The sequence below is a fragment of the Coregonus lavaretus genome (assembly GCF_964263955.1).
Source record: "Coregonus lavaretus genome assembly, chromosome: 32".
NCBI classification, from domain to species: domain Eukaryota; kingdom Metazoa; phylum Chordata; class Actinopteri; order Salmoniformes; family Salmonidae; genus Coregonus; species Coregonus lavaretus.
The window spans coordinates 29,486,519-29,512,115 of record NC_140019.1 but is presented as its reverse complement, the minus strand read 5'-3'; the positions used below and the strand labels follow the sequence as shown (position 1 = coordinate 29,512,115).

General features: G+C 44.4%; 2 protein-coding genes across 4 annotated transcripts in view; both read left to right on the top strand.

The window, feature by feature from the left end:
* Positions 1–6,630, top strand: part of stag3 (STAG3 cohesin complex component) — a gene marked incomplete at both ends in the record, with an annotated part of 39,575 nt that extends 32,945 nt beyond the window's left edge. The window contains 13 exons of the mRNA XM_084149852.1: positions 190–270; positions 698–790; positions 1,113–1,281; positions 1,425–1,564; positions 2,590–2,691; positions 2,777–2,913; positions 3,083–3,202; positions 3,544–3,719; positions 4,044–4,242; positions 4,964–5,125; positions 6,044–6,142; positions 6,373–6,484; positions 6,583–6,630. Coding sequence (XP_084005978.1) covers positions 190–270; positions 698–790; positions 1,113–1,281; positions 1,425–1,564; positions 2,590–2,691; positions 2,777–2,913; positions 3,083–3,202; positions 3,544–3,719; positions 4,044–4,242; positions 4,964–5,125; positions 6,044–6,142; positions 6,373–6,484; positions 6,583–6,630 — 1,638 coding nt within the window. The remainder of the gene's footprint in view (positions 1–189; positions 271–697; positions 791–1,112; positions 1,282–1,424; positions 1,565–2,589; positions 2,692–2,776; positions 2,914–3,082; positions 3,203–3,543; positions 3,720–4,043; positions 4,243–4,963; positions 5,126–6,043; positions 6,143–6,372; positions 6,485–6,582) is intronic.
* A 1,063-nt stretch (positions 6,631–7,693) lies between these two features.
* Positions 7,694–23,882, top strand: mcm7 (minichromosome maintenance complex component 7). 3 transcript variants are annotated; one of them, XM_084149854.1, is made up of 15 exons: positions 7,694–7,889; positions 9,965–10,044; positions 10,889–11,053; positions 11,186–11,310; positions 11,534–11,714; positions 11,929–12,066; positions 12,228–12,377; positions 12,666–12,780; positions 13,038–13,169; positions 13,290–13,373; positions 13,684–13,895; positions 20,063–20,328; positions 20,490–20,658; positions 22,225–22,334; positions 22,960–23,882. In XM_084149854.1, exons 1-15 carry the CDS (start codon positions 7,859–7,861, stop codon positions 23,183–23,185), a joined length of 2,184 nt encoding a protein of 727 aa, XP_084005980.1. In that variant the 5' UTR covers positions 7,694–7,858; the 3' UTR covers positions 23,186–23,882. The 3 variants fall into 3 exon arrangements, with proteins under 3 accessions (XP_084005980.1, XP_084005981.1, XP_084005979.1); XM_084149855.1 differs by lacking the exon at positions 7,694–7,889 and adding an exon at positions 8,832–9,384; XM_084149853.1 differs by lacking the exon at positions 7,694–7,889 and adding an exon at positions 8,840–9,093.
* The last annotated feature ends 1,715 nt before the right edge of the window (positions 23,883–25,597 follow it).

The following is a 25,597-nucleotide window of genomic DNA, read 5'->3' as shown; positions in this document are numbered from 1 at the left end:
ACACTGACACAAACCCACACTGACACACACACACACACACTGACACACACACACACTGACACACACACACTGACACACAAACACACACAGACACACACTGACACACACACACACACTTATTGAACATTGCAGGAATAAGTGTCATGTAAAATAACCAAACTCCATCAGTGTTGTCCCATGTCGTTTCAGCTGATGGTTCCTGCTCTGAAGTGTGCAGCGTTCCACGTGCTCTGGGAGAAAGTCAGGGTGGCCATCTCTACACCAACCAAGGTGCCCATCTCATAGCATGGCACTGACCACCTGCCTTCTCTACCCACTGAGTTAGAGCATGGCACTGCCCGCCTGCCTTCTCTACCCACTGAGTTAGAGCTTGGCACTGCCCGCCTGCCTTCTCTACCCACTGAGTAGAGCATGGCACAGCGACACTCACAGGCTCAGTCTCACACACAGATACACACATGCAGACAGTTATGACTAGGCATTCACATGTTGTGTTTACCCAAGCTTGAGCCCCGGCATAAACATAAACACAGATAAATCATTTTCTTGGTACTGCTTAGTCACTGTCTGTCACTCTGTTGTTCTCAATCTGTTGCTCTGTCCCCCTCTCTCTCTCCCTCACACACACACATCATGTACACACGTATCTGCACATTCACATGTACACATGCACCATTCTTTCACACACCCCTCCAAGGCAGAGGTAAAGCGTCTGAAGAAGGAGGTGCGTTCGTTCTGCATCGTGTGTCAGAGCTGCCTGTCTGTGGGCCAGCCAGAGATCAGAGACCAGGTTAGCAGAGGGGAGGGGAGGTATTGATAGATGACCCTTTTCAATTTTATTGAATTGGAAATTTCAGTTTACTTCTTGAATTGACTGCCTTCAGTTCGAATTGACCTCAACCCTGTTGAACACACACAGACAGATATTTTCAAATGACTTCTGAACTGAACAGGAGAAGCCATTTATGCCAAGTTTTTCCCCTTTATAATATGGGCCAAGTTTTTATCCTTTATAATATGTTTAATTCATCACTTGACTGACATAAATTGTAATTGAGCCCAAACCCTGGTGCTGGAGTGTGTGTTGATGTGTTGTGTGTCTCCCTTGTCAGGCGTTTGAGCTGCTGTGTGACCTGCTGCTGTTGTTTGGTGTGAGCTCGGTGAGGTCTCACCCCACTTTGCAGCCGCTGGCCCACCCCCCCTCCGACTCCCTCCGCTTCGACATGGCTGCCTTCCTCCTCGACTACGTCTTCACTGAGCCTGACGACGACCAACTGTCCGGTAGGGCAACCATCACAACTACACTACCTACACCAAGATGGCACCCTACTCCCTATTTAGTGTACTACTTTTGACCTGGGCCCTCTCTTTCTCTCTTCTCACCCCCTGCCATATCTCTCCCCCTCCCTCTCTTCTTTCTCCAGGTGAGGCAGAGGGAGAGGAGGAGGTGAAGATGGCTACTCTCCAGCGGCGGCGCAACCAGCTGGCCGGCTACTGTAAACTGGTTATCTACGGCATCCTGGACCTCAGCACTGCCACTGACGTCTTCAAATACTACAGCAAGGTAGAGGAGAGAGGAGAGAGAGAGAGAGAGAGAGATGCGGAGAGAGAGAGAGATGCGGAGAGAGAGAGAGATGCGGAGAGAGAGAGAGATGCGGAGAGAGAGAGAGATGCGGAGAGAGAGAGAGATGCGGAGAGAGAGAATCAGAGAGATGCGGAGAGAGAGAATCAGAGAGATGCGGAGAGGTGGAACCAGAGAGATGCGGAGAGGTGGAACCAGAGAGATACAGAGAGGTAGAACCAGAGAGATGGAGAGAGGTAGAACCAGAGAGATGGAGAGAGGTAGAACCAGAGAGATGGAGAGAGGTAGAACCAGAGAGATGGAGAGGTAGAACCAGAGAGATGGAGAGGTAGAACCAGAGAGATGGAGAGGTAGAACCAGAGAGATGGAGAGGTAGAACCAGAGAGATGGAGAGGTAGAACCAGAGAGATGCAGAGAGATTGAGAGGTAGAACCAGAGAGATGCAGAGAGATGGAGAGGTAGAACCAGAGAGATGCAGAGAGATGGAGAGGTAGAACCAGAGAGATACAGTGGTGGAGAGGTAGAACCAGAGAGATGGAGAGGTAGAACCAGAGAGATGCAGAGAGATGGAGAGGTAGAATCAGAGAGATGGAGAGGTAGAACCAGAGAGATACAGAGAGGTAGAACCAGAGAGATACAGAGAGGTGGAGAGGTAGAACCAGAGAGATGCAGAGAGATGGAGAGGTAGAACCAGAGAGATACAGAGGTGGAGAGGTAGAACCAGAGAGATGGAGAGGTAGAACCAGAGAGATGGAGAGGTAGAACCAGAGAGATGGAGAGGTAGAACCAGAGAGATACAGAGAGGTAGAACCAGAGAGATACAGAGAGGTGGAGAGGTAGAACCAGAGAGATGGAGAGGTAGAACCAGAGAGATACAGAGAGATGGAACCATAGAAATAGAATTAATCATTGTAAATCTAGAGGTAGAACCATTGAAATAGAATGAATCATTGTAATTCTAGTGGTATAACCATGGAGAGGGTGACAGTCTTGTCTACTTCCTCTAGTTCTACAAAGACTATGGTGACATCATCAAGGAGACTCTGAGCAAAACCAAGATGATCAGTCCAGTGCAGAGCGCCAAGACGGTCTGCCTGAGTCTGCAGCAGGTGTGTGCATGGGTAAATTAAAGAATATCTTTGTTACAGATATACTATATATTAATATATTACTAATTGTGTGTGTGTGTGTCAGTTGTTCTCAGCGCTGGCTCCAGAGAGCGTTGGTGGAGGCCAGGAGTTTGGGGAGATCAGAGAGCTAGCTAAAAGGCTGGCCATGAGCTTCGGCATAGACCTGCACCGCATCCGCAAACCACTGGTGTCCCTGCACATGTCAGTCAAACACACACATGCTAAATGTCAATATATAAATCAATATTTGTATTGTCCCAATTGAGAAATTCATTGTGCAGCCAGTAATTTACAGAAACATACACACACTTGACAAAAAATCAGTTTATGTCTAGCTGGTATGTAGAACAAAGTGTTCTCTATTGGTCAGGGATGGTATCCGGTTTGCGTTACGGGAGGCAGGAGAGGAGGAGCAACCCCCCAACCTGCCCTTCCTTGAGATACTCAGCGAGTTCAGTTTCAAACTCCTACGTCAGGACCGAGCCCAGCTGTGAGTCACACACACACACAACAACTACACACATCTAAGGATATGCATGTCCTTTTCCTCACATTTCACACACCCAAAAGAAACACAAATAGAGCTATCCATTTGTTTCAGATCTACATGAAGTGCCTAGAGGATAGTCCTGGCCTGAGTCTATTTCTCCCTCCCTCCCTCTCTCCCTCCCTCCATCTCCCTCCCTCCATCTCTCCCTCTCTCCCTCTCTCTCTCCCTCTCTCCCCCTCTCTCTCTCTCTCTCTACGCCCTACTCTCTCTCTCTCTACGCCCTACTCTCTCTCTCTCTCTCTCTCTCTCTCTCTCTCTCTCTCTCTCTCTCTCTCTCTCAGGTCAGCTTTCCTGAGTGCTGAGTGTGGCTCTCCTGCCCCCTCCTGGCCATCTCTGAGGATGTACCAGCGCTCTCTGCAGTCTGGCTCCTCCAAGCCCCGAGAGGAGGGGGAGAGGAGCGCCACGCTGTCCCCCCACAGCACCCCCGCAGCCAAACGCAGGAGGACCACCCCCCAGGGTCAGCAGCACACACACGTATTAGTAACAAAGAGATAAAAGTATAGAGAGGTGATTATTGCCCTGATGAACCAGAATTCCAGATTTTTGTGACCCACCTTTCTACAACCCCTGGCCTAATGTAGTTGATCAAATGTGTTCAGAGGGGATGGCTTGGACCATTTGAAAAGGTGACGGGTTTGCTTAAAAAAAGGGTTGGATAGGTGGAGTTTGGGAGCTGAGCAGAGATCTAGGAGTTTTAACCCACAGAAATCCTATAAAAATAATGAGTTTTACTGAATATGTAATTCTATGGTTTGAACCCTGACCTCTCCTCCAGGGTCAGTGTCCAGCGCTAGCAGAGGGCAATGGCTGGACAGCAGCAGTATCCACAGCAACCTGGCCACCCCAGGCCTCACCTCCACCGTGCAGAGACAGCCGTCCAATCAGCTGCCCGTCACACATAATACACACGCCTCCACCACAGGCTCCGACAAGGGCAGCATCATCTCCGAACCCGAGTCTGATGAGGACTTGTCAGTGGGGTAACTTTCACACCTTTTACCTTAAAAGACTAAACTAAAAACTAACTAAATGTTTTTCCATAGCTATACTACCCTACTTATTTGCTTAGTGGAGCTAAAATATTTAATTTGGCTCTCTACTCCAGCATTTTGGATTTAATATTAAATGTTTTATATGAGGCGACAGTACAGAATGTCATATTTTATTTGAGGGTATTTTCATATATATCTGTTTTACCGTTTAGAAATTAATGCACTTTATATATCTAGTCCCCCCATTTGAAGGTGTCATAAGTATTTGGACAAATTCACTTATAGTGTATTAAATTTAGTCACGTTTAGTATTTGGTCCCATATTCCTAGCAGGCAATGATTACATCAAGCTTGTGACTACAAATTGGTTGGCTGGATATGCTGTTTGTTTTGGTTGTGTTTCAGATTATTTTGTGCCCATTTGAAATGAATGGTAAATAATGTATTGTGTCATTTTGGAGTCACTTTTATTGTAAAATAAGAATGTAATATGTTTCTAAACACTTCTACATTAATGTGGATGCTACCATGATTACGGATAATCCTGAATGAATCGTGAATAATGATGAGTGAGAAATTTACAGAGGCACAAATATCATACCCCCAAGACATGCTAACCATTCACCATTACAATAACAGGGGAGGTTAGATATTTTTGGGGGGGGTGTATGATATTTATGCCTTTAACTTTCTCACTCAATATCCACAGCAGTATCCACAGCAACCTGGCCACCCCTGGCCTCACCTCCACCATGCAGAGACAGCCGTCCAATCAGCTGCCCGTCAAACATAATACACACGCCTCCACCACAGGCTCCGATAAGGGCAGCATCATCTCCGAACCCGAGTCTGATGAGGACTTTTCAGAGGGGTAACTTTCACACCTTTTACCTTAAAAGAGAAAACAAAATGACCTAGCTATGTATCTACTTTTTCCTTTGTTTCTTTCTTTCCTGGCAATTCCTCCCCCCTTTCTCTGTCTGAAAACATTTACATTTGAGTCATTTAGAAAGACGCTCTTATCCAGAGTGACTTACAGTAAGTGCATTCAACTAAAGTAGCTAAACAATCACATATCACAATCACTGAGTAAAACCTTCTCCAAAAATATAAGCAATCTGCAAAATTAGTGCTAGTAACAAAATACAATTGTAAATGCAGGGAAACCCCTTACCCCTTACCTTAGATCCTACTGGTGTTTGCAGATGGGAAGAGACTGGATAGGTGTATGCAATATGAAGGAAGCTCCCCATAAACCACTGGAAGGAGAGGTGGAGCCATCATATTCCTTACACCTATCCAATCTCTTCCTATTTGCAAACACCAGTAGTATATACCAGGATATAATCTAAATTTTTAAATTACTATTTAATACTTTTTGGGGGGGGGGGGGGGGGGGGGGGCATATTTTTCCTGTTACAGACAATGTGTTACTTGCATAACCAAACTCCCCTGAGACACCAGCAGGGAGTGGGGTCACCACTGTCAAGCGCCCCTGGAGCAATTAGGGTTAAGTGCCTTGCTCAAGGCCACAGAGACAGATTTTTCACCTCGTCGGCTCTGGTATTCGAACCAGCGACCTCTCGGTTACTGGCCCAACACTCTAATCTCGAGGCCACCTGCCACCCATTTGAGTTAATTTATGTATTGAAAAGTGCATTCAAAATGTAATTTATTATTATTATTGTTATTAAACCTGTCCAGTTTGTTCAGATCTACAATCACTGAAGAGGGAAGGGGCTAGGGGTTGTTCCTTTCTGAATATGTTTTGACTTTGTATCTTGTCCAGTTCACTGCAGCGCAAGGTGGAACCCAGGCGAAGGAGCAAGTTGCCTATTGCACAAGCCAGCCCCTCTGCGCACTGTGACCTCGAATCACATCTCACCATGTGAGTGTGTTTTTGCATGAGTGTGTGTTTTGTGTGTTTTGTGTGTTTAGGGAGAAAGCAACAATTATTGTATCTGATCATGTAATGTGCATACAATCTTGCTTCCAATTTCACTTAGCAAAGTTATATTAACATAAAAAGAGAATTGATGTGGTTGCATTGGGGGGGTTTTCTGTTACATTTGAAAGAGTTTGTGGTTTGAAAGACCCATATACAATATGTGTTATTAGGCTGAGTCTGATTGAGGAAGATGACGATGAGGATGATGAGGTGGAGGAAAAAGAGCCTGAGATTGAGGACTTTGAGAGTGACGATTCTGACCACGACACCGCCTTTACACTGGTAAAACACAAGCCCACTCAGAGTTGTTGGTGCACTGACCCTAAAATGTCTACCATTGTTGCTATTCCTTTGTTCCTTCATCTCTCTTTTTTCTCCAGCCGTCCACCCGTCGATCGACCAGTTACTTAGAGGAGTTGTTTCAGTGAGGGAAAGGACCCCAACACAGTAACAAGAAGAACACCACAAATAGGAGAAGATTTGGAGAAGTCCTGATAGTCTTTACGTTGGTATCCCTCAGACAGGCATTTTAGGGTTATTAAACAGTACATAACATTGTTACACTTGTTGTAAGCTGTTAGTATTTTTGATGTTGTATTAATAAAGTACAGGTGCCTTAGCATTATGAATGTTTCAAAGATGCAATGTGAAAAATATCTTCATGGCTCATGTAGGAATTGTTTGACACGTAGTGTTTTTTTTTGTTTTTCTTGTTTATGAATTTGTGGTTGTGTTTCCAACTGTTAAATGAGCACTAATTTAATATGTATCAATAAATAACCAATTTTCTGAGGATATTGCTTCTGTTGTTTATTGAAACAGAGGAAAGTTGAGCTTTTAATAAAAGAAGGGGAAATTGTGTGTTAATGCGTGTTGGTTTACTTCCATTCCATCATCTTCATGATGTGTGATCAAATGATGATGTAGTCATTGATTAACCATATATGGCAAGTTGGAATTATTGAAATACTGAAGAAATGCAATAATGCATCCTTCCTTTTAACTTTCACTGATCTGAGTTTCCAAGACTACTTCAAAGATGGGGGGGTGGTGCTGAAGAGTTTTTATTTATTTAATAAAGCCCTTTTGTGGGGAAAAGTCATTCTGATTGGCTGGGCCTGGCTCCCAGTGGGTGGGCCTATGCCCACTGATGGCTGCGCAGTCATGTGAAATCCATCGATTAGGCCCTAATGATTTTATTTCAATTGACTCATTTCCTTCTATGAACTGTAACTCAGTAAAATTTGTTGCGTTTATATTTTTGTACAGTATACATTTTTTACGCACAGAATTTTCACGAGGGTTCGATTCGAGGTCATTGCTAGAAAGCATGAAACGCAATCTAAATTTTTCGCGCCACCGATGACGTAGTGTACCAGTTTGTTGAATCATGTGACCACCCCATCGCCGCAATTTTCGCGCCACAGCGAAGCCACGCCTTTTGTAACAGAAATATGCGTTTTGATTGGAGCGTGCAGACGACAGACTCGCGCCAGTTTTTGCTGTTGGACATCCAACTTGGTGAATGAGTTGTCTCCCGGTGCAGAAAGAAAAAAAGAAATTGTTAAAAATATATATATAATAACTGATACTTAGTCAATTTGGGTCAAAGTCAAGCTACATTACCCAACCATTCGACATATTTCATCTGGAATCATGGCTCCTAAGGATTATTTAGCTGAGAAAGGTATGTTGTAATTTACTAGCTTGCTGAAGTTAGTTAGTAGCGCGCTAGGCACTTTCATTTTGAGTACGGAGGCTAGTAGCATGCTCACTAAAGTAACCACGTCTGAGTAACAGGGAGTGTAAGGAACCATGCTATTGGCCTTTGGAATTACTTGATAAATAGCTTGCTAACCAACATTTGATTTTATTAGCGAATATGTATGTTCGCTAATAAAATGTTGGTTGACTAGTTAACTAGCTAATCGGTTACTTGATGATGGTCTTTCTGACTGCTCAGCCAAGAAGCCAACAATAAGAGTTAATATCTAGCTAGTAACTACTCAACTGTAAACTGTTCAGGCTTGGTCGCCCCTAACTCAATAATGGAATAAAGGAGCCTAACGTTACTCTTATGTCTAGGGACCTTAACTACATGTTCTGTTTAAAGACTGGCTCTGGAAACCAAAACAGCCAAATACTCGTTCTAAACGAGTTACGGTTATAGAAACACAAATTCCTATACTTTGATTTAAGTGTGAGCGCGTTTATGACGTCCCTCTTACGTTTACACACGGGAGTTAGTATACGCAGATAGCTAACATTAGCTCATTAGTACAGGTAGTCGACTCTTACTTATACTTCCAAATGCATACCGCAAATTATGCGTATTAATGTTAAGGCAGAGCGTCCGGGCTCTTAAAAAAGAAAACTCCCCTTCGTCAAATGACTATGTATGGAACTGAGTCATGATCATTGGCTGTCGACACTTACACAGCACTATCTGGCAACTTGTGAAGTTTTGGCAGTTTAAATTTTGGGCAAGTAGACTGGTTGGGGGTGGCTTGCATGTTACCTAGCTAGCTTCAGTATTATTTATATATATATATATATATATTTTTTTTATGTACTAGCTTCAATTCTCAGTAACCCGGATGGAACTCAAGAGGACAAAGAATTACGCGCTAGGAGCACATGGTCCAGGGGCGGAGAAAGAGAATGCTGGGGGTTGCACTGATAGTGAACGATAAAACTCCCCAATACTAAAAAAGTGACTCAATTAATCAAAGAGAAGCGGTAACAAATTTGGTACATTTCATTTGCACAATTTGATAGTGGAATGGAATAAATGGCTTGCCAGTGGCTAGCTAGCAATCCACACGCATTTTCGCCAACGACACGCTTCTCATCCGCCGGAGTAGGCTATTCTTTGTTACAGGCAGCTGCAAGTATGGGCGTTATGTTGTTTATCCGTTCCTAGCTACTGCTGGTCTAAAGTCCACGCTAACGTAACGGTGAATTTGACCATGGCACGTCAATACACTGGTATTGAAACGGAATTATGTTTTGAAGCGATAACTAACGCAATCCCCCAGTTAAATTGGGACTATTTTATGAGCAATGGGATAGCGGATGATTCCTCGGAGTGACCAAACTCAAAGCCATGTGCTGCTTTGTTTACAAAAACATTCCAAATGCAGAATAATGTTGAAGAGATTGTTGTTTTGGCCTCTACTAAAGTAAGTCAAATATGGTTATTGTGTAGCTGGAGATTGGTTTTGTTTTGAGGTGTCTAAAATACAGAATGGTCTCAAAGTACAGTTCACATTTGTAGAGAAGTGGGAGTTATTTCCCCAAAAATAGACACGATTTTGTTGTTGGCGTGCACTGCTAACCAAACCTGTAATTGTTACCATGTTGTAAAGGTTTGAATGCACCCATTAATTTGGAAAACAACATTTGATGCCCATGTCCGAGTTAAAGGGACAGTACTTCGATGACTCATCGAGATTCTGTGGGATGCGATGTTACTCAACAAAGGGGATTGTCAGAGGACAACATAGCTTGCAGTATGTAGGCCCTGGACTGCAATGATGTTGATGGCAATTTTAAAACGACGGGGGAAAACACAAATTATACATCTCATTAACTGATAATTGTATTGAAACTGAAAGCAATTCATTGTGGATGGCGAGCTAAATTTGATTGTTCACTCAGTTTGAGACAAGTCCTCTTGTTCAGACCCAGGCTTTGCTCTGTCTATAATATTGATAATATTAAATATGCACTGTTAAATACGCTGTTGTCTCTTTCCCACAGAGAAATGCAAGAAGTTCCTTCAAGAGTTTTACAGTGAGGATGACAATGGAAAGAAGGTCTTCAAATATGGAGCTCAGCTTGTGAGTATTTTTATTTATTTATTTAACTAGGCAAGTCAGTTAAGAAGTTGTGGTCCTCTGTAGCTCAATTGGTAGAGCATGGCACTTGTAACGCCAAGGTAGTAGGTTCGATCCCCAGGACCACCAATACGTAAGAATTCTTATTTACAATGACGGCCTACACCGGCCAAACCCGGACGACGCTGGGCCAATTGTGCGCCGCCCTACGGGACTCCCAATCAGCCTGGAAGTGATGCAGCCTGGAATTGAACCAGGGGGTCTGTAGTGACGCCTCAAGCACTGAGATGCCGTGCCTTAGACCGCTGGCACTGACATTCATGACCCTGTTCTGTCTGTAACACCTCAACACCAGTCTTTCTTCTTCATCATTTGTAACTTAGTCCATGATCTAATATGATAAGTGGTTCTAAACCATGAGGTGCGTAAATTATTATGGATAAAGTACTCGAAGTGAAAAACAAGTCGTCACAGTATTTGTCTGGGCGAGCCTGGAGGCCACCATATTCCTCCCCTGCCAACACACTGAATGGTTGAGTGAAAAGGCACAGTAATACATTGCATTATTTTGAAGAAGAGCACCTGAAAGCTGAAACCTATTGGTTCTACTCTTTGCAATAAATACGCTTTTTTATTTAATTACTTTTGTCCTCCCAAGTGTTGCTGAATCTCCTCGCTACCTCAGATTGCTCCTCAACTCATGCACCTTGATTGGAAAGCGAGGTAGTGGCAGTGACCCCTTGACCAATGACTGATGGGCAGGAATGGTTGTCGTTGTGTGCAGAAAAGGGCTGTGCAACAAATGTAAATATTCTATGGTCCCTGATAGCAGCCCTGTTTTCTGTAGGTTGCCCTGTCCCACAGGGAGCAGGTGGCTTTGCAAGTGGACCTGGACGATGTGGCCGAGGAGGACCCAGAGTTGGTGGAGAGCATCTGTGAGAACGCCAAACGCTATATGGGCCTGTTCGCCGATGCAGTCCACGAGCTGCTGCCTGAGTACCGCGAGAGAGAGGTATTTTCTGTCCTGCTTGACTTGGATATTGATTCTGATAAGGCAGTTGCTAATCATGTTAGTTTTGAGGATTAAGTAACCTGTAAAACATTGAGTCTAACTGCCCCAATACCCGTCTCTTCTTTCTCCCAGGTGGTGGCGAAGGATTCCCTGGATGTGTACATTGAGCATAGGCTGATGATGGAGCAGAGAGGTCACGACACCGCAGACAACAGGGACCCTCGCAACCAGTACCCAGCCGAGCTCATGAGGAGATTGTAAGTTCACTTAGCTAGCATGTTTGCCATTGTCTCTGAGTTGGAACTGGACATGAACCTGGATGAATTACTTAGAAAAGTGAGAAATGAAGGACTGATTGACTGGATGCATGTTCTACAAGATACTAGCCATAGCCATTCAGCTCATGACGGCTGATTTACGTATTTAGGCAACAAGGAATAACAATTATGGCATCCCCTCTGACTGATCTCTCTCACTCAGTGAGCTCTACTTCAAACCGCCCAGCACTGCCAAACCCAAAGTGGTCCGTGATGTCCGTGCAGACAGCATTGGCCAGTTGGTGACAGTTAGGGGCATCGTGACCCGTGCCACTGAGGTCAAACCCATGATGGCAGTCGCCACTTACACCTGTGACCAGTGTGGCGCAGAGACATACCAGCCGGTAAGCGATTGGCATCCTCTTGTGGTATTTTTTTATTGTATCAACTTGTCAAGGAAACTTGATAAACTATATAAGGAAAGAAATACAGTCAGAATTGACTTGAACTCATAGGAGGGCTGGGTAAATGCATTAAACACTGTGTCCGGTACAGAAACATTTCAGATCTCTCAGTTCCTTTCCTTGTGCTAACCCAGACACCTCCCTGTCTTATCAGATCCAATCCCCCACATTCATGCCCCTCATCATGTGTCCCAGTCAAGAGTGTGTCACCAACAAGTCAGGTGGCCGCCTCTACCTCCAGACCCGAGGCTCAAAGTTCGTCAAGTTCCAGGAGCTGCGCATACAGGAACACGTAAGGACCTTTTGACTAAGGAATCTGAAATTCAGCAACACATTCAAATCACGTAGCTCTCCGGCATGACAAGTTGAAGGTAAATAAACAAGCACAAGTCAGACTAATGCGTTTGCGCTGGTTTGAAACCCTAACTAACCTGTGCCTCCATCCATCTCCAGAGTGACCAGGTTCCTGTGGGGAACATCCCCAGGAGCATGACCATCTACACCCGCGGGGAGAACACGCGTGTGGCCCAGCCCGGAGACCACGTGGCTATCGCTGGCGTCTTCCTCCCTCTGCTGCGCACTGGCTTCAGGCAGGCTGTCCAGGTGTGTGCACTCAAACACGTTACAAAGTTTCCTTAAACCTTTTTTGAGAATTATCCTAAAGTTTAACAACATTAAATACTATAAGTTGGAGAAACTGTGGAATTTTACTTGCCTGAGATGTAAAGTAAGACTTGTTCAAGCCAGAACGGCCCATAGGGCAGGAGTTTGTCTCTTGTTTCTGTAGCCTGAGGCTACTGATGTACAACTACATCCCCTGGACAGCAGGCTTCTTGGCTGGCTGAGAGGTGCTGCTGTTGTAATGTGACTGATTGTTTCTCTCCCTCTCAGGGTCTGCTTTCAGAGACGTACCTGGAGTCCCACAGCATCACTCTGATGAACAAGACCGAGGATGATGAGCTGGGCACAGCAGAGCTGAGTGAGGAAGAGCTGCGCCAGATCACAGGTGTGTGCGCATGCCTGGCGGTTCTGAAACCCCTCCCCCCAGGTTCTTAATCCTTTCAGTGATCACAGATCAATGTTGGCAGTATTATGAAGCTTATCAGAGTGGTGCCTATGTGTTTTTGGATCTGCCAACATAATTTTTAGGGACTGTGGGTTGTTTTCAGACCTTTCTCATAATGTTTATCCAAAAGGGTGTTCTGACGCAAATGGACTGAGTGTAACTGAATAGTTTGGTTCATGCGCTCCTCTTACGTGCAGAGGAAGATTTCTACGAGAAGCTTGCTGGCTCCATCGCTCCTGAGATTTTTGGCCATGAAGATGTGAAGAAGGCTCTGCTGCTGCTGCTGGTTGGAGGAGTGCAGCAGGCCCCCAAGGGTATGAAGATCAGAGGTGAGCGCAATAAAACCCTTCCACTGCCCAATAGCATTGTCCAATAGCTGCTTTGGCTTTAATTTTAGTTAACTGCAGTTTTGTAATGTTCTACTAATGATCCTGTTTGGCTCCTTCCAGGCAACATAAATATCTGTCTGATGGGAGACCCAGGAGTAGCCAAGTCCCAACTGCTGTCTTACATTGACCGCCTGGCTCCTCGCAGTAAGTACAATCTTCTGGAACTATCTGAAATATTTATTCTCCATGTCTCCTCTCCTTCATTTGAGCTGGTCCCCGGTCACAAAACTGGTGAAAGCAACATGCTAAATGGCCTACCGGAAATTGACTAAAAGCCTTGAACACTTTTGCACATTTGTTGGATTAATATGTAAGGACTTTAACCTAGTATAGTCAATGAAACAGAGAGGTCCTCACTCGTATTCAAGTAAATAAAGGAATTAAGTATGATTGTATTTGGCCTCCTGTCACTATCATGGACCTAGCCATGACCATTCCCCCTGACCCCCTCCAGGCCAGTATACAACGGGCCGAGGTTCCTCAGGAGTGGGGCTGACGGCAGCGGTGATGCGTGACCCTCTCACCGGGGAGATGACCCTGGAGGGCGGAGCACTGGTGCTGGCCGACCAGGGTGTCTGCTGCATCGATGAGTTTGACAAGATGGCCGACGCCGACCGCACAGCCATCCACGAGGTGATGGAGCAGCAGACCATCTCCATCGCCAAGGTGAGCTTTCTCCTCACTCAAAGCCTTATCTGTCTGGCAACTAACACTTCAGTTGTGTAAGGCTATTCATGGATGCTTTCAGCTGGTTTTAACCAAGGAGAACTGACAAGATCTTCTACCTGTACAGCAGGTTGTTTATTTACATTTTAGTCATTTAGCAGACGCTCTTAACCCTAATTGCCCCTGTAAGTCGCTCTGGATAAGTGCCTTGCTCAAGGGCACATCGACAGATTTTTCACCAAGTCGGCTCGGTGATTAGAACCAGCGACCTTTCGTTTACTGGCACTATGCTCTTAACCACTAAGCTACCTGCCGCCCATGACTTTGTCATTAGTCTTGTCCTGGAGACAGAGCTGAGCGATTTTCCCCTTAGATGGGCCAGCTGCAAAGTCAAAATTGGCTATATTATAAAAATTCATGACCCACAATGTAGCTTTTCGGTCATCATTTAAGGTTACACATTAGGGTTAACAGTATGGTTAGGGTTAGGTTTTACTTTGACTTTGTGGTTTTGCCAGCAAGGGTCCACTCTGCAGAGCTGCCTCTGGAACAAGATTCATGACGAATAACGCTAGTCTGCCCCGATAAGACATCAAAAATGGCAGTCAAAACACTGAGCTTTTCCCATATTCAATGAGAATTAGGGTTGAATATTTTACAAATCTTCCACCCCGAGAATAAATCCCAGGTAACCCGCCAAACCGGAAGTGTCATTCAAAAGCATTATAAAGCATATAAATATGTGTGGATTTGTTTAGAGCTTAGCTTCTAACCTGATGCTACCAGAGCCATATATTAAATACATTTTGAGCCCTTCATTAAATATATTTTATGAGCCCAAGGCTCCCGAGTGGCGCAGCGGTCTAAGGCACTGCATCTCAGTGCACTACAGACCCCCTTGTTTGATTCCAGGCTGTATCACAACCGGACGTGATTGGGAGTCCCATAGGGTGGCGCACAGCGTCGTCCGGGTTTGGCCGGTGTAGGCCGTCATTGTAAATAAGAATTTGTTCTTAACTGACTTGCTTAGTTAAATAAAGGTTAAAAATATAAATAAATGATTGTGCAGTTATCCAATACATACTCTATATCAGGGGTGCTCAGACTTTAGTTACGTAGGATCTACTTTTTCCACCCTCTTCCTAACGTGTTTTACACTTTTAGCTGTAAAGTGACTTCCATATTTCATTTGAACTGTTTTTTGAAATGCCTCGACATTTCCCTTAGCAAGAGCTACGCTTGAATGGCAGATCAGACACACATTTTGAATAATCTTCCTCCCACTCACTGTGAAAGTGGTAGATTTTCGGTTTCTTGCTGCTTGGTCCAGCACTCATATTAAAAACCTAACTGCAACTTCATAGGAAAAAAAACTTTAGTAAAAAAAACACAACTACCACTGGAACAACAAAGAATATTCTGTTACAGGTCTCGCAAGCGTGGAAGTGTAAACGTACTAACTGCAGACGGTTGCTATGGTAGCGACAGTTTGGAAAACAAATGAAGCTATAGTGCCACATGTTGGTCCAATTTTATGTCAATCAAAAATATATATTTGCTGTGCAGTAATATTCGACAAAGCTAACCTGTAAGCAACTCATACGGTGCTTCAGAACTGTGGACCTCATTATTTTTAAGCAGACTCGATGGTAACGCTGTAAATTGCCTAAATATATATTTTGAAAACTTTTATGTGGTCTACTAGAAGTTCGCAGTCCATCGCGATCAATTTCCTGGGCACCAATGATCTATATGATATAGGCTACTGCACATTACGCATGATAGAAAAACATAAACCCATAGCTTTTTATGCATTCAGAAAGTATTCAGACCACGTTTTCCACATTTTGTTACGTTAGAGCCTTATTCTAAAATGGATGAACATTTTCCCTCATCAATCTACACACAATACCCCTTAATGACAAAGTGAAAACACACTTTTGCTATTTTATAAAAAATATACAAACCTTATTTACATAAGTATTCCGACCCTTTGCGATGAGACTCAATTGATCTCGGGTGCATCCTGTTTCCATTGATCATCCTTGATATGTTTCTACAACTTGATTGGAGGCCACCTGTGGTAAATTCAATTGATTGGACATGATTTGGAAAGGCACACACCTGTCTATGTAAGGTCCGACAGTTGACAGTGCATGTCAGAGTAAAAACCAAGCCATGAGGTCCAAGGAATTGTACGTGGATTGTGTCGAGGCACAGATCTGAGGAAGAGTACCAAACTATTTCTGCAGCATTGAAGGTGTCCAAGAACACAGTGGCCTCCATCATTCTTAAATGGAAGAAGTTAGGAACCACCAAGACTCTTACATTGACATTTTAGTCATTTAGCAGATGCTCTTATCCAGAGCGACTTAGTTAGTCACATTATTATTATACTTTTTTTTTTTTTTTTTTTCATACCCCCTGTGGGAATCGAACCCACAACCCTTCCTCTTCCTAGAGCTGGCCGACTGGCCCAACTGAGCAATATTATATATAATCAGGGGAGAAGGGCCTTGGTCAGGGAGGTGACCAAGAACCCGATGGTCACCCTGACAGAGCTCGAGAGTTCCTCTGTGGAGATGGGAGATCCTTCCAGAAGGACAACCATCTCTACAGCACTCCACCAATCAGGCCTTTGTGGTACAGTGGCCAGACGTCTTCACTATTCATCTACAATGTAGATGAATAGTGAAGACGTCTGGCCACTGTACCACAAATAAAATAAAGAAAAACCCTTGAATGAGTATGTGTTCTAAAACTTTTGACCGGTAGTGTATTTGGATGACTTATAAAGTCAGGCACATTTAACGGTTAGGCTATTGATTATAGACCTAATTTAAGTTGGTTTCCTCTAAGGCAAGGGCTGTTTTCTCAGCTCCTAACTCCGCTGCTGCCTCCGCCACATTGTTCTCAACACCAATATGCTGGTTAACTTTGCTATTATACTTTATAGGAAAAGGCGCCAATTCAACAGCACACTGTGTTTCAGAACCGTGGACAGTGACCACTATCCAGCGTGGGAGGAAGCATATTTGTTATAAAATAATATAATTTGTATTTGTTGCACCATAGTTCTTACACAATATAACCATATACAATTTCAGTAGCACATGCAGTGGTGACAGTAAGTGGGTACTGTGTCCCGGCAAAATAAATAGTGGGGGTACACCATACTGGTAAAACATGAGCTTATCGCAATAATGAAAACAAAATATAAAGACAATTGTAGGCTGTTACACCATTATTTATCATTACCATATGTCAGAGGCATGAAGAATGAGCAAATTGACTTAAACGGATGGTAGGCCTTCCCTCCAAAATGAGATGTGGTTCACAGAGAACAGACATTTTGCCAAGCCGGAGATGAGTGGCGGAGCCGTGCGGACAGCAGTGGAGGCATTCTGGCATAATGACAATCGTCAAATGTCACGTTTTGGTGGTTTGTTTGCGTCTTTCCATTTGTTTGGAGGCTGGAATTATGTTGCAAGTGGATGAATTTAAAGGACCCCTTTTGAAGTGATTGACAATCCGATAAAAACATGAGTAGTTGTGTTTATGCCACAATAAAATGTAATACATTTAAAAAGTTAAACGACAACTCTTTGACTAAGCCCACAGAGATGCTATTAAATTAATAGGCATTCTAAATATGTTTATGTGATTAGGACCCATGGCCGGGCCCGCCCAATAGGCAGGATTAGGCAGCCGCCTATGGTGGCAGATTGAAGAGGGAGGCATTTACTGACCAAGACGTACCTCCAACAATACATAACCCCTCACTCACATTATTCTGCCTAAAAACAAGAACTTCTCACCCAATGTCATGAGGGCTATTTAGGTGAGTGCTGATGTCGCCCCAGGCAGGGGAGCAAAATATTTAGCTTGACGGTGCCCAGCGCGCCTCTCCAGGGTGCTATTGGTGAGACGCGGCGCTCAAATTCATTTAACATACATTATGTAGCCTACGGTAGAACACGTTGAAGCCTGTGGTTTTTCTGTAGCCCATAGACTGGGGACCAAATATTTTACAATGTCATGAGACGGACACTTTCTTAATCATTAACTTATTAATGAGGAGGGATAGAAAGAGAGCGTGTGGGAGAAAGTCTACTAAAAAGGCAAGCGGGCAGACGTCAGCTTTGGAGCGAGTGCGGTATAATCAAACACAGGTGGACAGCAAATGGTGCTGAAAGTAATTCATTTACATTGTCTTCGTTTTAATTTGACTTCACTACGGGGCTTTGTTGGAGCCTATTTCTTCCTATAAAAAAAGGTAGGCCTACCTGTTTGACACTCAATTATGCTATCCATAGATTTGTATGTGTAGCCAAATCCTTCAATACTGTCACCATGCACTCCTTAAATGCCTCTGTGTCTGGGAAGGGCTTGGAGTGTTGGGTTAAAACCAGAGCTCAAATTGAGTGAGGGTATTCCATACCCTTTGTTAATGAAAAGGGCAAAAAGGATAGCTATTAACTCTATATTTAGAAATAAGTTTATAAAAAGTATCCAGATAATATAAAGCGTTCTATAACGATGCTTAAGTCTGTGATGCCTTATGCTAGAAACAAGATTTTAAAATGCCCACAAGACTCAACTCTGATGCATATGGGGATGTATTAATTTATCACTATGACATTCTGAAGCTGAGCTGCTGCCTTCAATATTGGAGGAGACACAAAATGGACTTTGCTATCCCTATTGATTGAGCTTTTCACTTTCTGAAAAAGAGATGTTTAAACCCAGGCAGCTTTTAGGGAAGCACTTCTGTTGTTGGGTTAAGGAACGGACGAGCAGCCAGCAGTTGAAGCTTAAATTGTTCCATGTCAGTCGAGCCTCTGTCTGGGTGGAAAGGTAACTTTTGAAAGTGCCATGCTTAGATTCATAAGGATGTCTATTTAATTATTAAACAAGACACTGGTTTGACACTGGAGAAATGTGTTAAGAATGCATTTCTCTGTCTGTTCTTCCCTGAAATGTCTATTTTCATTATCCACCTTTCTTTTGAGACTTTTTCAGAGGACATTCTTTCTCTTCAATGCAAGCAGTTTTTCCCCAATCAATGCACAAAGAAATATAACTCTTTTAATAGCGACATTGGTGATTTTTATCAGTGTAATCAGATCGAAAATATTAGAATGTTATTGACATTGAACTGACAATATAGCCTAATAACCAGATGTTTTAATTGGCCTAAGCATTGGGCTGCTATTATGTTCCACCGACTATTAGCGGATAAAAAATGGTCCCAAGGCCAAACCTATTGCCGACCTCTGCTGTACACTAGCCTATTCTAGTTTAGTGGGGATATGAGGGGGGTGGCCGTTTCTTGTCTCGCCTAGGTCGGCAGAACGTATTGCTGTCTGTAATAAAGCCCTTTTTGTGGGGGAAAAACTCGTTCTGATTGGCTGGACCATGGCTGCACCCCTGCCCAGTTGTGTGAAGTCCATAGATTAGGGCCTAATTTATTTCCATTGACTGATTTCCTTCTATGAACTGTAACTCAGTAAAATATTTGAAATTGTTGAATGTTGCATTAATATTTTTGTTCAGGTGTGTGTGTATCCTATCTAGAACAGGATTTGATGAAGAGACTACAAGAGCGCTCACGCGTGCACTGATGTAAAGCAACGATATTCGTGTGATGGGCTGTTTTAAAACTTTGCAACTGGGCACATCACCCATGTTCACCAGGCCCAGCTGCATTACAAAATATCTTTCAAATAATAATAAAGGTGACCCCCCCCGAAAGCCAGAATTAAACGCGCATTCGGTCTTTATATTACTGTAGCATAGGCTCTGCTGCAGCAAATGGAGGCCTACCTGTCACAAGGAAAAAATGTTACCATGATGAGATGTTAGGTCTACATGCATTGTGAGATGTGCTCCATACTGAGATGGGCTGTCTGTCTCCACCCTGAGCGTTGATTCTTCATGCAGATGCTGTAGAGAAGACAGATTTAGACATCACATTTAATTGAACAGTTCAATTTCATGCCATGCTATTCATATAAATAATTAATTATAATTTACCGGTTTCTCGCAGTTATTTATCCCGGGAAAAGGGAGTGGTTTTGGGCGGTAAATCTCGGTAACCGGGTTCCAGCCATTCAACCCAAAGGAGAATGTGTGTGACTGACTGACTCATTCCTTTCCCTGGCCAGGCGGGCATCATGACCTCCCTCAACGCCCGCTGCTCCATCCTGGCGGCCGCTAACCCAGCCTACGGCCGCTACAACCCGCGCAAGACCATAGAGCAGAACATCCAGCTGCCAGCCGCCCTTCTCTCCCGTTTCGACCTGCTGTGGCTCATCCAGGACAAGCCTGATGCGGAGGCCGATCTCCGCCTGGCTCAGCACATCACCTATGTTCACCAGCACTGCCGCCAGCCACCCACTCACTTCACCCCCATCGATATGAAGCTCATGAGGTCAGTGGTAACAGAGCCATGTTTAACATGCACACCACATGGCAACTTATTGCACTTTGTGGTGCTGGAAGTAAAATAACCAACTATTTAGTAATCAGTGACTAGAAATGTCTCCCACATGCATGTTTTAGCTTATGTGACTAACTATGCTCTCTCTCCAGGCGTTACATCTCCCTGTGTAAGAGGCGACAGCCCGTCATACCCGAGGCGCTGGCTGATTACATCACGGCGGCCTACGTGGAGATGAGGAAGGAGGCGCGTGTCAGCAAGGACTGCACCTTCACCTCCGCCCGTACACTGCTGTCCATCCTCCGCCTCTCCACCGCCCTGGTGAGACTCCCACCCCATCCTAAGTACAGGCTCCTTCTACCCTGACTGGGGGGCATTTTAGGATGTGGAGTAAGACTGCATGGTTCGGGGGACAGTCTATTGCAGCCCAGTGTGTGCTAAAGTGCTTACAGTGCAGGTAGTGGTGATGCCCAGCCTACCCGCAGTGTGAGCACTTCTTTCACACGCTGGGCACTAGGCCTCGTGTCGACACTCATGCCCGCACTGACTTCTCTTTTCAATTACTCCTTCCTGTCCATTAAGACTGGAGGAATGTGATGCTTCTCACTCTGTGGTCTTGTAGCTCCTGGGTGTCAAAAGTGCTGTTTGTGCAGGTAGCTGACTCACCCGCCCTACTGCAAAACCAGCACTTCCCGACACCCCGTCTGCACTGTGCTACATCTGGGTGGCCACAAGAGGGCAAACCTCTGCCACTCCACTGGGTGACCCTGTACTTATTGAAAAGGAAAAGGTGCAACCCTTGCTCACCATTAGAAATGCATTGTTTTATTTAAGCACGGTTAAAAGATTAATGTTTCTGCTTTCATCTGAATAATCACACAAAGGAGATGGACATGTTCATATAAGGCATGGGTGTTTTGTAGACTACAGGTTGGTCCTCACGGGTACTGTGGTCTGTCTCCACCTGGTGGTAGAATTCAGAAAAGGGTCAAACAATTAGGAAGACTAGGCAAGCGTATTTCCACTGCAGGAGAAATTGATGTAAAACCACTACTGTCGAATACATCAACAGCATAGGCAAAAAGGACTAACACTACTGATTTTTAAACAACAGTTGGTGAGCTAGTGAGCAGGTACAAATGACTTCAATAGGCAATGTTTGACTTTGTTAAAGGGGGGGGGGGGGGGGGGGTTGACCCAGTACTTACCCCAGTACTTACCCCAGTACTTACCCCAGTACTTACCCAACTTCTGTCATGCTTCTTCCATGCCCTTTATGGAGTTTGTGCTGAATTAATATTGTCATAATTGTACTCAAGCCTGGGCATAGTTAATGTGTGTTAATCTGTACGTTTTCCTTTCTGGTCCCAGTCAGCTTTGCAGGGTAGGCAGTCAGCCTGTGTTTGTAGGAGCAGCTGTGCAAACCCATGCAAAACTGACTGTGACAGGAGCCAGTCGTCGCTTGTTGCTTGTTACCTGAAACTGTGACAGGAACCAGCCGTCGCTTGTTGCTTGTTACCTGAAACTGTGACAGGAACCAGCCGTCGCTTGTTACCTGAAAGCCTCCTACAATACAACCATGGCATGTACTAAATACAGCCACCATCACTGTTTTACTGATTCCTATTGTGTTGATTGACTGTCAAGCCTCCTCCATTGGGAGAGACTAGCTGGTGTTGAGAGGCGGAGACTTGGGCAATTGCCAGCCATTCCAGAGGGCATTGCACTTGTCTCGGTCTGACAGTGCCGGCCCAGCGCGACCTACGATGTCTGAAAGACACTAACAGTTGAATATTGCATTTATTTTTGGTGTGTGTTCTGTGCTGTAGCCTATATAGCTACCTGACCTGTGGTCCCGCTACCCCCTCCTCCCTCCTCTCATCACAGGCCCGTCTGCGGCTGGTGGACGTGGTGGAGAAAGAGGACGTGAACGAGGCGATGAGGCTAATGGAAATGTCCAAGGACTCCCTGCAGGCCGACAAGTCCAGCACCACCAGGTCAGCTCCTCTCCTCCTCTGTGGGAAACTGCCAACAAGACAGTCCCCGATGATGCTGTTATGCTTTAATAAGATCTCTGAGTGGATGCCTTTGGGTGAGGATTGGGTTATAGCAGAGTAGGGGGATGACTTCAGATTTAATAGGTATTCAGGAGCTATGCCAGAAGTGGTTCCATGCCCAGAAGGAGGTGCTTAAATTCCAGGGTTTTTACTGCCTTCGGTTCACACGACAGTGTGTTTACTGGAGAAGACCTTAAATCCTGTAGAAATGTCAGCCGATAAGTGCTTCGCCACACGTCCCTGTTGACTTCAAATGTTTTGTCACATACTACTGTGCTAGTCTACCTGGAGGGATTCAAAGGAGTTGATGATGGGAAGATGTAAGCATGTTGCACTGTATGTTTCGGAAGAGGCATGGCTATATGGCCAAGTGCATTTGAAGCACAGTTTAGGTCAACGCAATTTCCTGTACGTTTAATTGGACATTGATTTGATCCTGTCAGATATGCATTCTGTTTCTGAACAGACCAGTCTGTAGGCCCGAATTTGTGGGTTTCACCCCAAACCCTGATCAAATTCCACGACTTCGGACCCTGAACCTTTTTTTGATCCCATTGTTTTCCAGAGCCCATCGGCCAGCGGATGTTATCTTCTCCCTGCTGCGTGAGCTGGCCACGGAGGGTGTGAAGGGCCGTGGTGGGTCCGGGGGCCTGGTGCGCATGGCAGAGGCCGAACAGCGGTGCGTTTCCCGTGGCTTCACCCCTGCCCAGTTCCAGGAGGCCCTGGAGGAGTATGAAGAGCTCAACGTGTGGCAAGTCAACCAGGCCCGCACCCGCATCACCTTCGTCTAAAGCAGGGCGGTTCAATTCTGGTCCTAGAGGGCCAAAACACTTGTTTTCTTGTTTCTACCTGGTATTTCATTTTACTCACCTGGTGTCCCAGGTCTGAATTAGTCCCTGATTTAACTAAATGTATTAGATGGAGAGGCCTTCCAGGACCAACATTAAGCTCCCTTCACAGCCACAGGCCTCTTTCACCCAAACCCGGTCAAGGGCTCTGCCTGTGACGAGATGCCTAATGGGCTACTGACTGCAATGGGACCCCCTTTGTGTGTCCCCATCCATACAATCACGACCAATAATTAAATGCAAACATGCATGGTGGTCTCTTGGCTTTGTTTCGCAACAGTTAAATGTTGCTTACTGTGGGGGTTTTGCTTACTTGGCTATCAAGTGCTTTAAACAAAAAAAAATGTTAGATGGCTGTTCTCAAATAAAACTCTGTAAATACAATTATTTCATATGCAATCTGTTTGACTCTTTCAACCTCTTGTATTAAGTATACAATGGTTATTGGAGTAGGCCTTTAGCTCTTTAGTTAAATCAATGCCTGGAGTTTCACTGACATTTTTGAGCTTCTGTGTTACACGTGTTTAATATTAGACAACTTTAATATTCTTCAGCTATAGGGGAATTAATGGACAATACTTTGAATGAATGCTTGTACATTATGAATGTCAGTGTTAATAAATTCATGGCTTATAACTTGGTTTGTGTCTGGTGTTACACAGACCGTACACACTTTGTCTAACTATTCCTATAGTTTTAAATCTATCAAAAGCTTTTCTCCTTTCCTAATACATCATGATCTTGTGCCACATGGTTATTTGACACAGCAGGCTACTGTACAGTATGTAGGTCACTGTCAGCCCTCTGACTAAAATAATTTTGTTTCTGTACATGTGGAAAGAAAAGCTGTAAATGGCCCTGACACCTGGTTTGTTTTAGGATCAGTCTTGCTGTGTAGGCGGTAATTGCTGCTTTAAGTAGCGCCTGTCCATGGTTGTCTCGCTTGTAACTACAATTAATACTATTAAGCATGTTTTTGTCAAACTTCTGTGGACGTATGAACACGCAATATAGGCCTATTAAAATCCGCTGTGCAGGGAAATGTAAAACTGTTCTACAGTAAACCTGAGTTGATTGATAACCCAGGTGAGATTTGAATTGGGTCCATAACCCGAGGGGAATTGATGTATGGTCTACGGTTTGTTTTGCACAATAGGACAGCGTCGTCTCAGGTGTTCGTTCTAATCCATCATTGAAATTATACACCTGTCGCAGAAAGGCGGCTATTTCCCCACCGTGCACAGACCTTTTGGGGGGCATGTGTTCAAACAAACCGCAGTCAGACTCGTTGACCAATTGCACGAGGGGAAAGCCGCACAATCTGATGACTCAACTATTTTTGAACTGGAATAAATGCTGCACTTATTAACATTGACCAACACGATTCCAATCAAAATAGAAAATGGTAAGAAATACTGTAGCCTACGATTACTATAGCCTGTCCAACCCAACTCAATTTGTTGGTTTTCAAACTTTTTGGCCCGCAAACCCCAAAAAGGAGGGAAGGAGAAACATGACCCCCGCTCACGCACAGGCGAACATGAGCGCTTGTGCGCAAATGTAGCTTGTCAGTACAGCCATAAACGGTGATGCATATTCAAAACGCAAGATAGGCTACAGAAATAAACTGTGTTTTACACCAATATTTGGAGCTGAAAGTAATTCATGTTAGCAGCCAATATCAACTAGGGATATATAATGTCACTGCTCTGGAGTCCAGAGGAAGGTAAATCATATGGCCTAATTGTAGCGGAGGTTGCAGGATCCGATGGAAGGCATGTTCTGTCTGCACCGCACCATCATGTTGAAGGGCATCCTGTCTGTAGAATGCTCGTTGCCAGCTGGGTAGCCCTGTTCTACCTTAGAAATATCGTAATAAATTCGCCAGAATGTTACATCTTAATCCCATAATATTGAAGGCGATGTTAAAGCTGCTTATCTTTAGAGACATCGCCAGTAGACACCCAAACTAGGCCAATCTGAAATAGGACAATTCTCAATCGCCAGGTAGCCTATTGTTCTGGCAAAGATGCGTCCGTATTAGATTGTTAAACTGTATTTTATGTGGGTGATAAACGTAGGCCTACTTTGTTTTTGCTGGGCAAAACTGGAGGACTGAAACAAGCTCTTTCTGGTCACTTATCTGGATATGCGCGCCACTGGTTGGGTCAACAACCAACTTGTTGGTTCTGAAGCATAGATGAGAATTTAACCACGACTTGTGTGCAGGGGGTTCGGTAACAACTACAAAAAATATAATTTTTGGGGAAAGGGCACTTTGGAGACTGGAAGGGGCATGTGCTCTGCCAGTTCGGCTGCATATGAAAAGATTGCCCCCATTGGTGTGAACTTTAG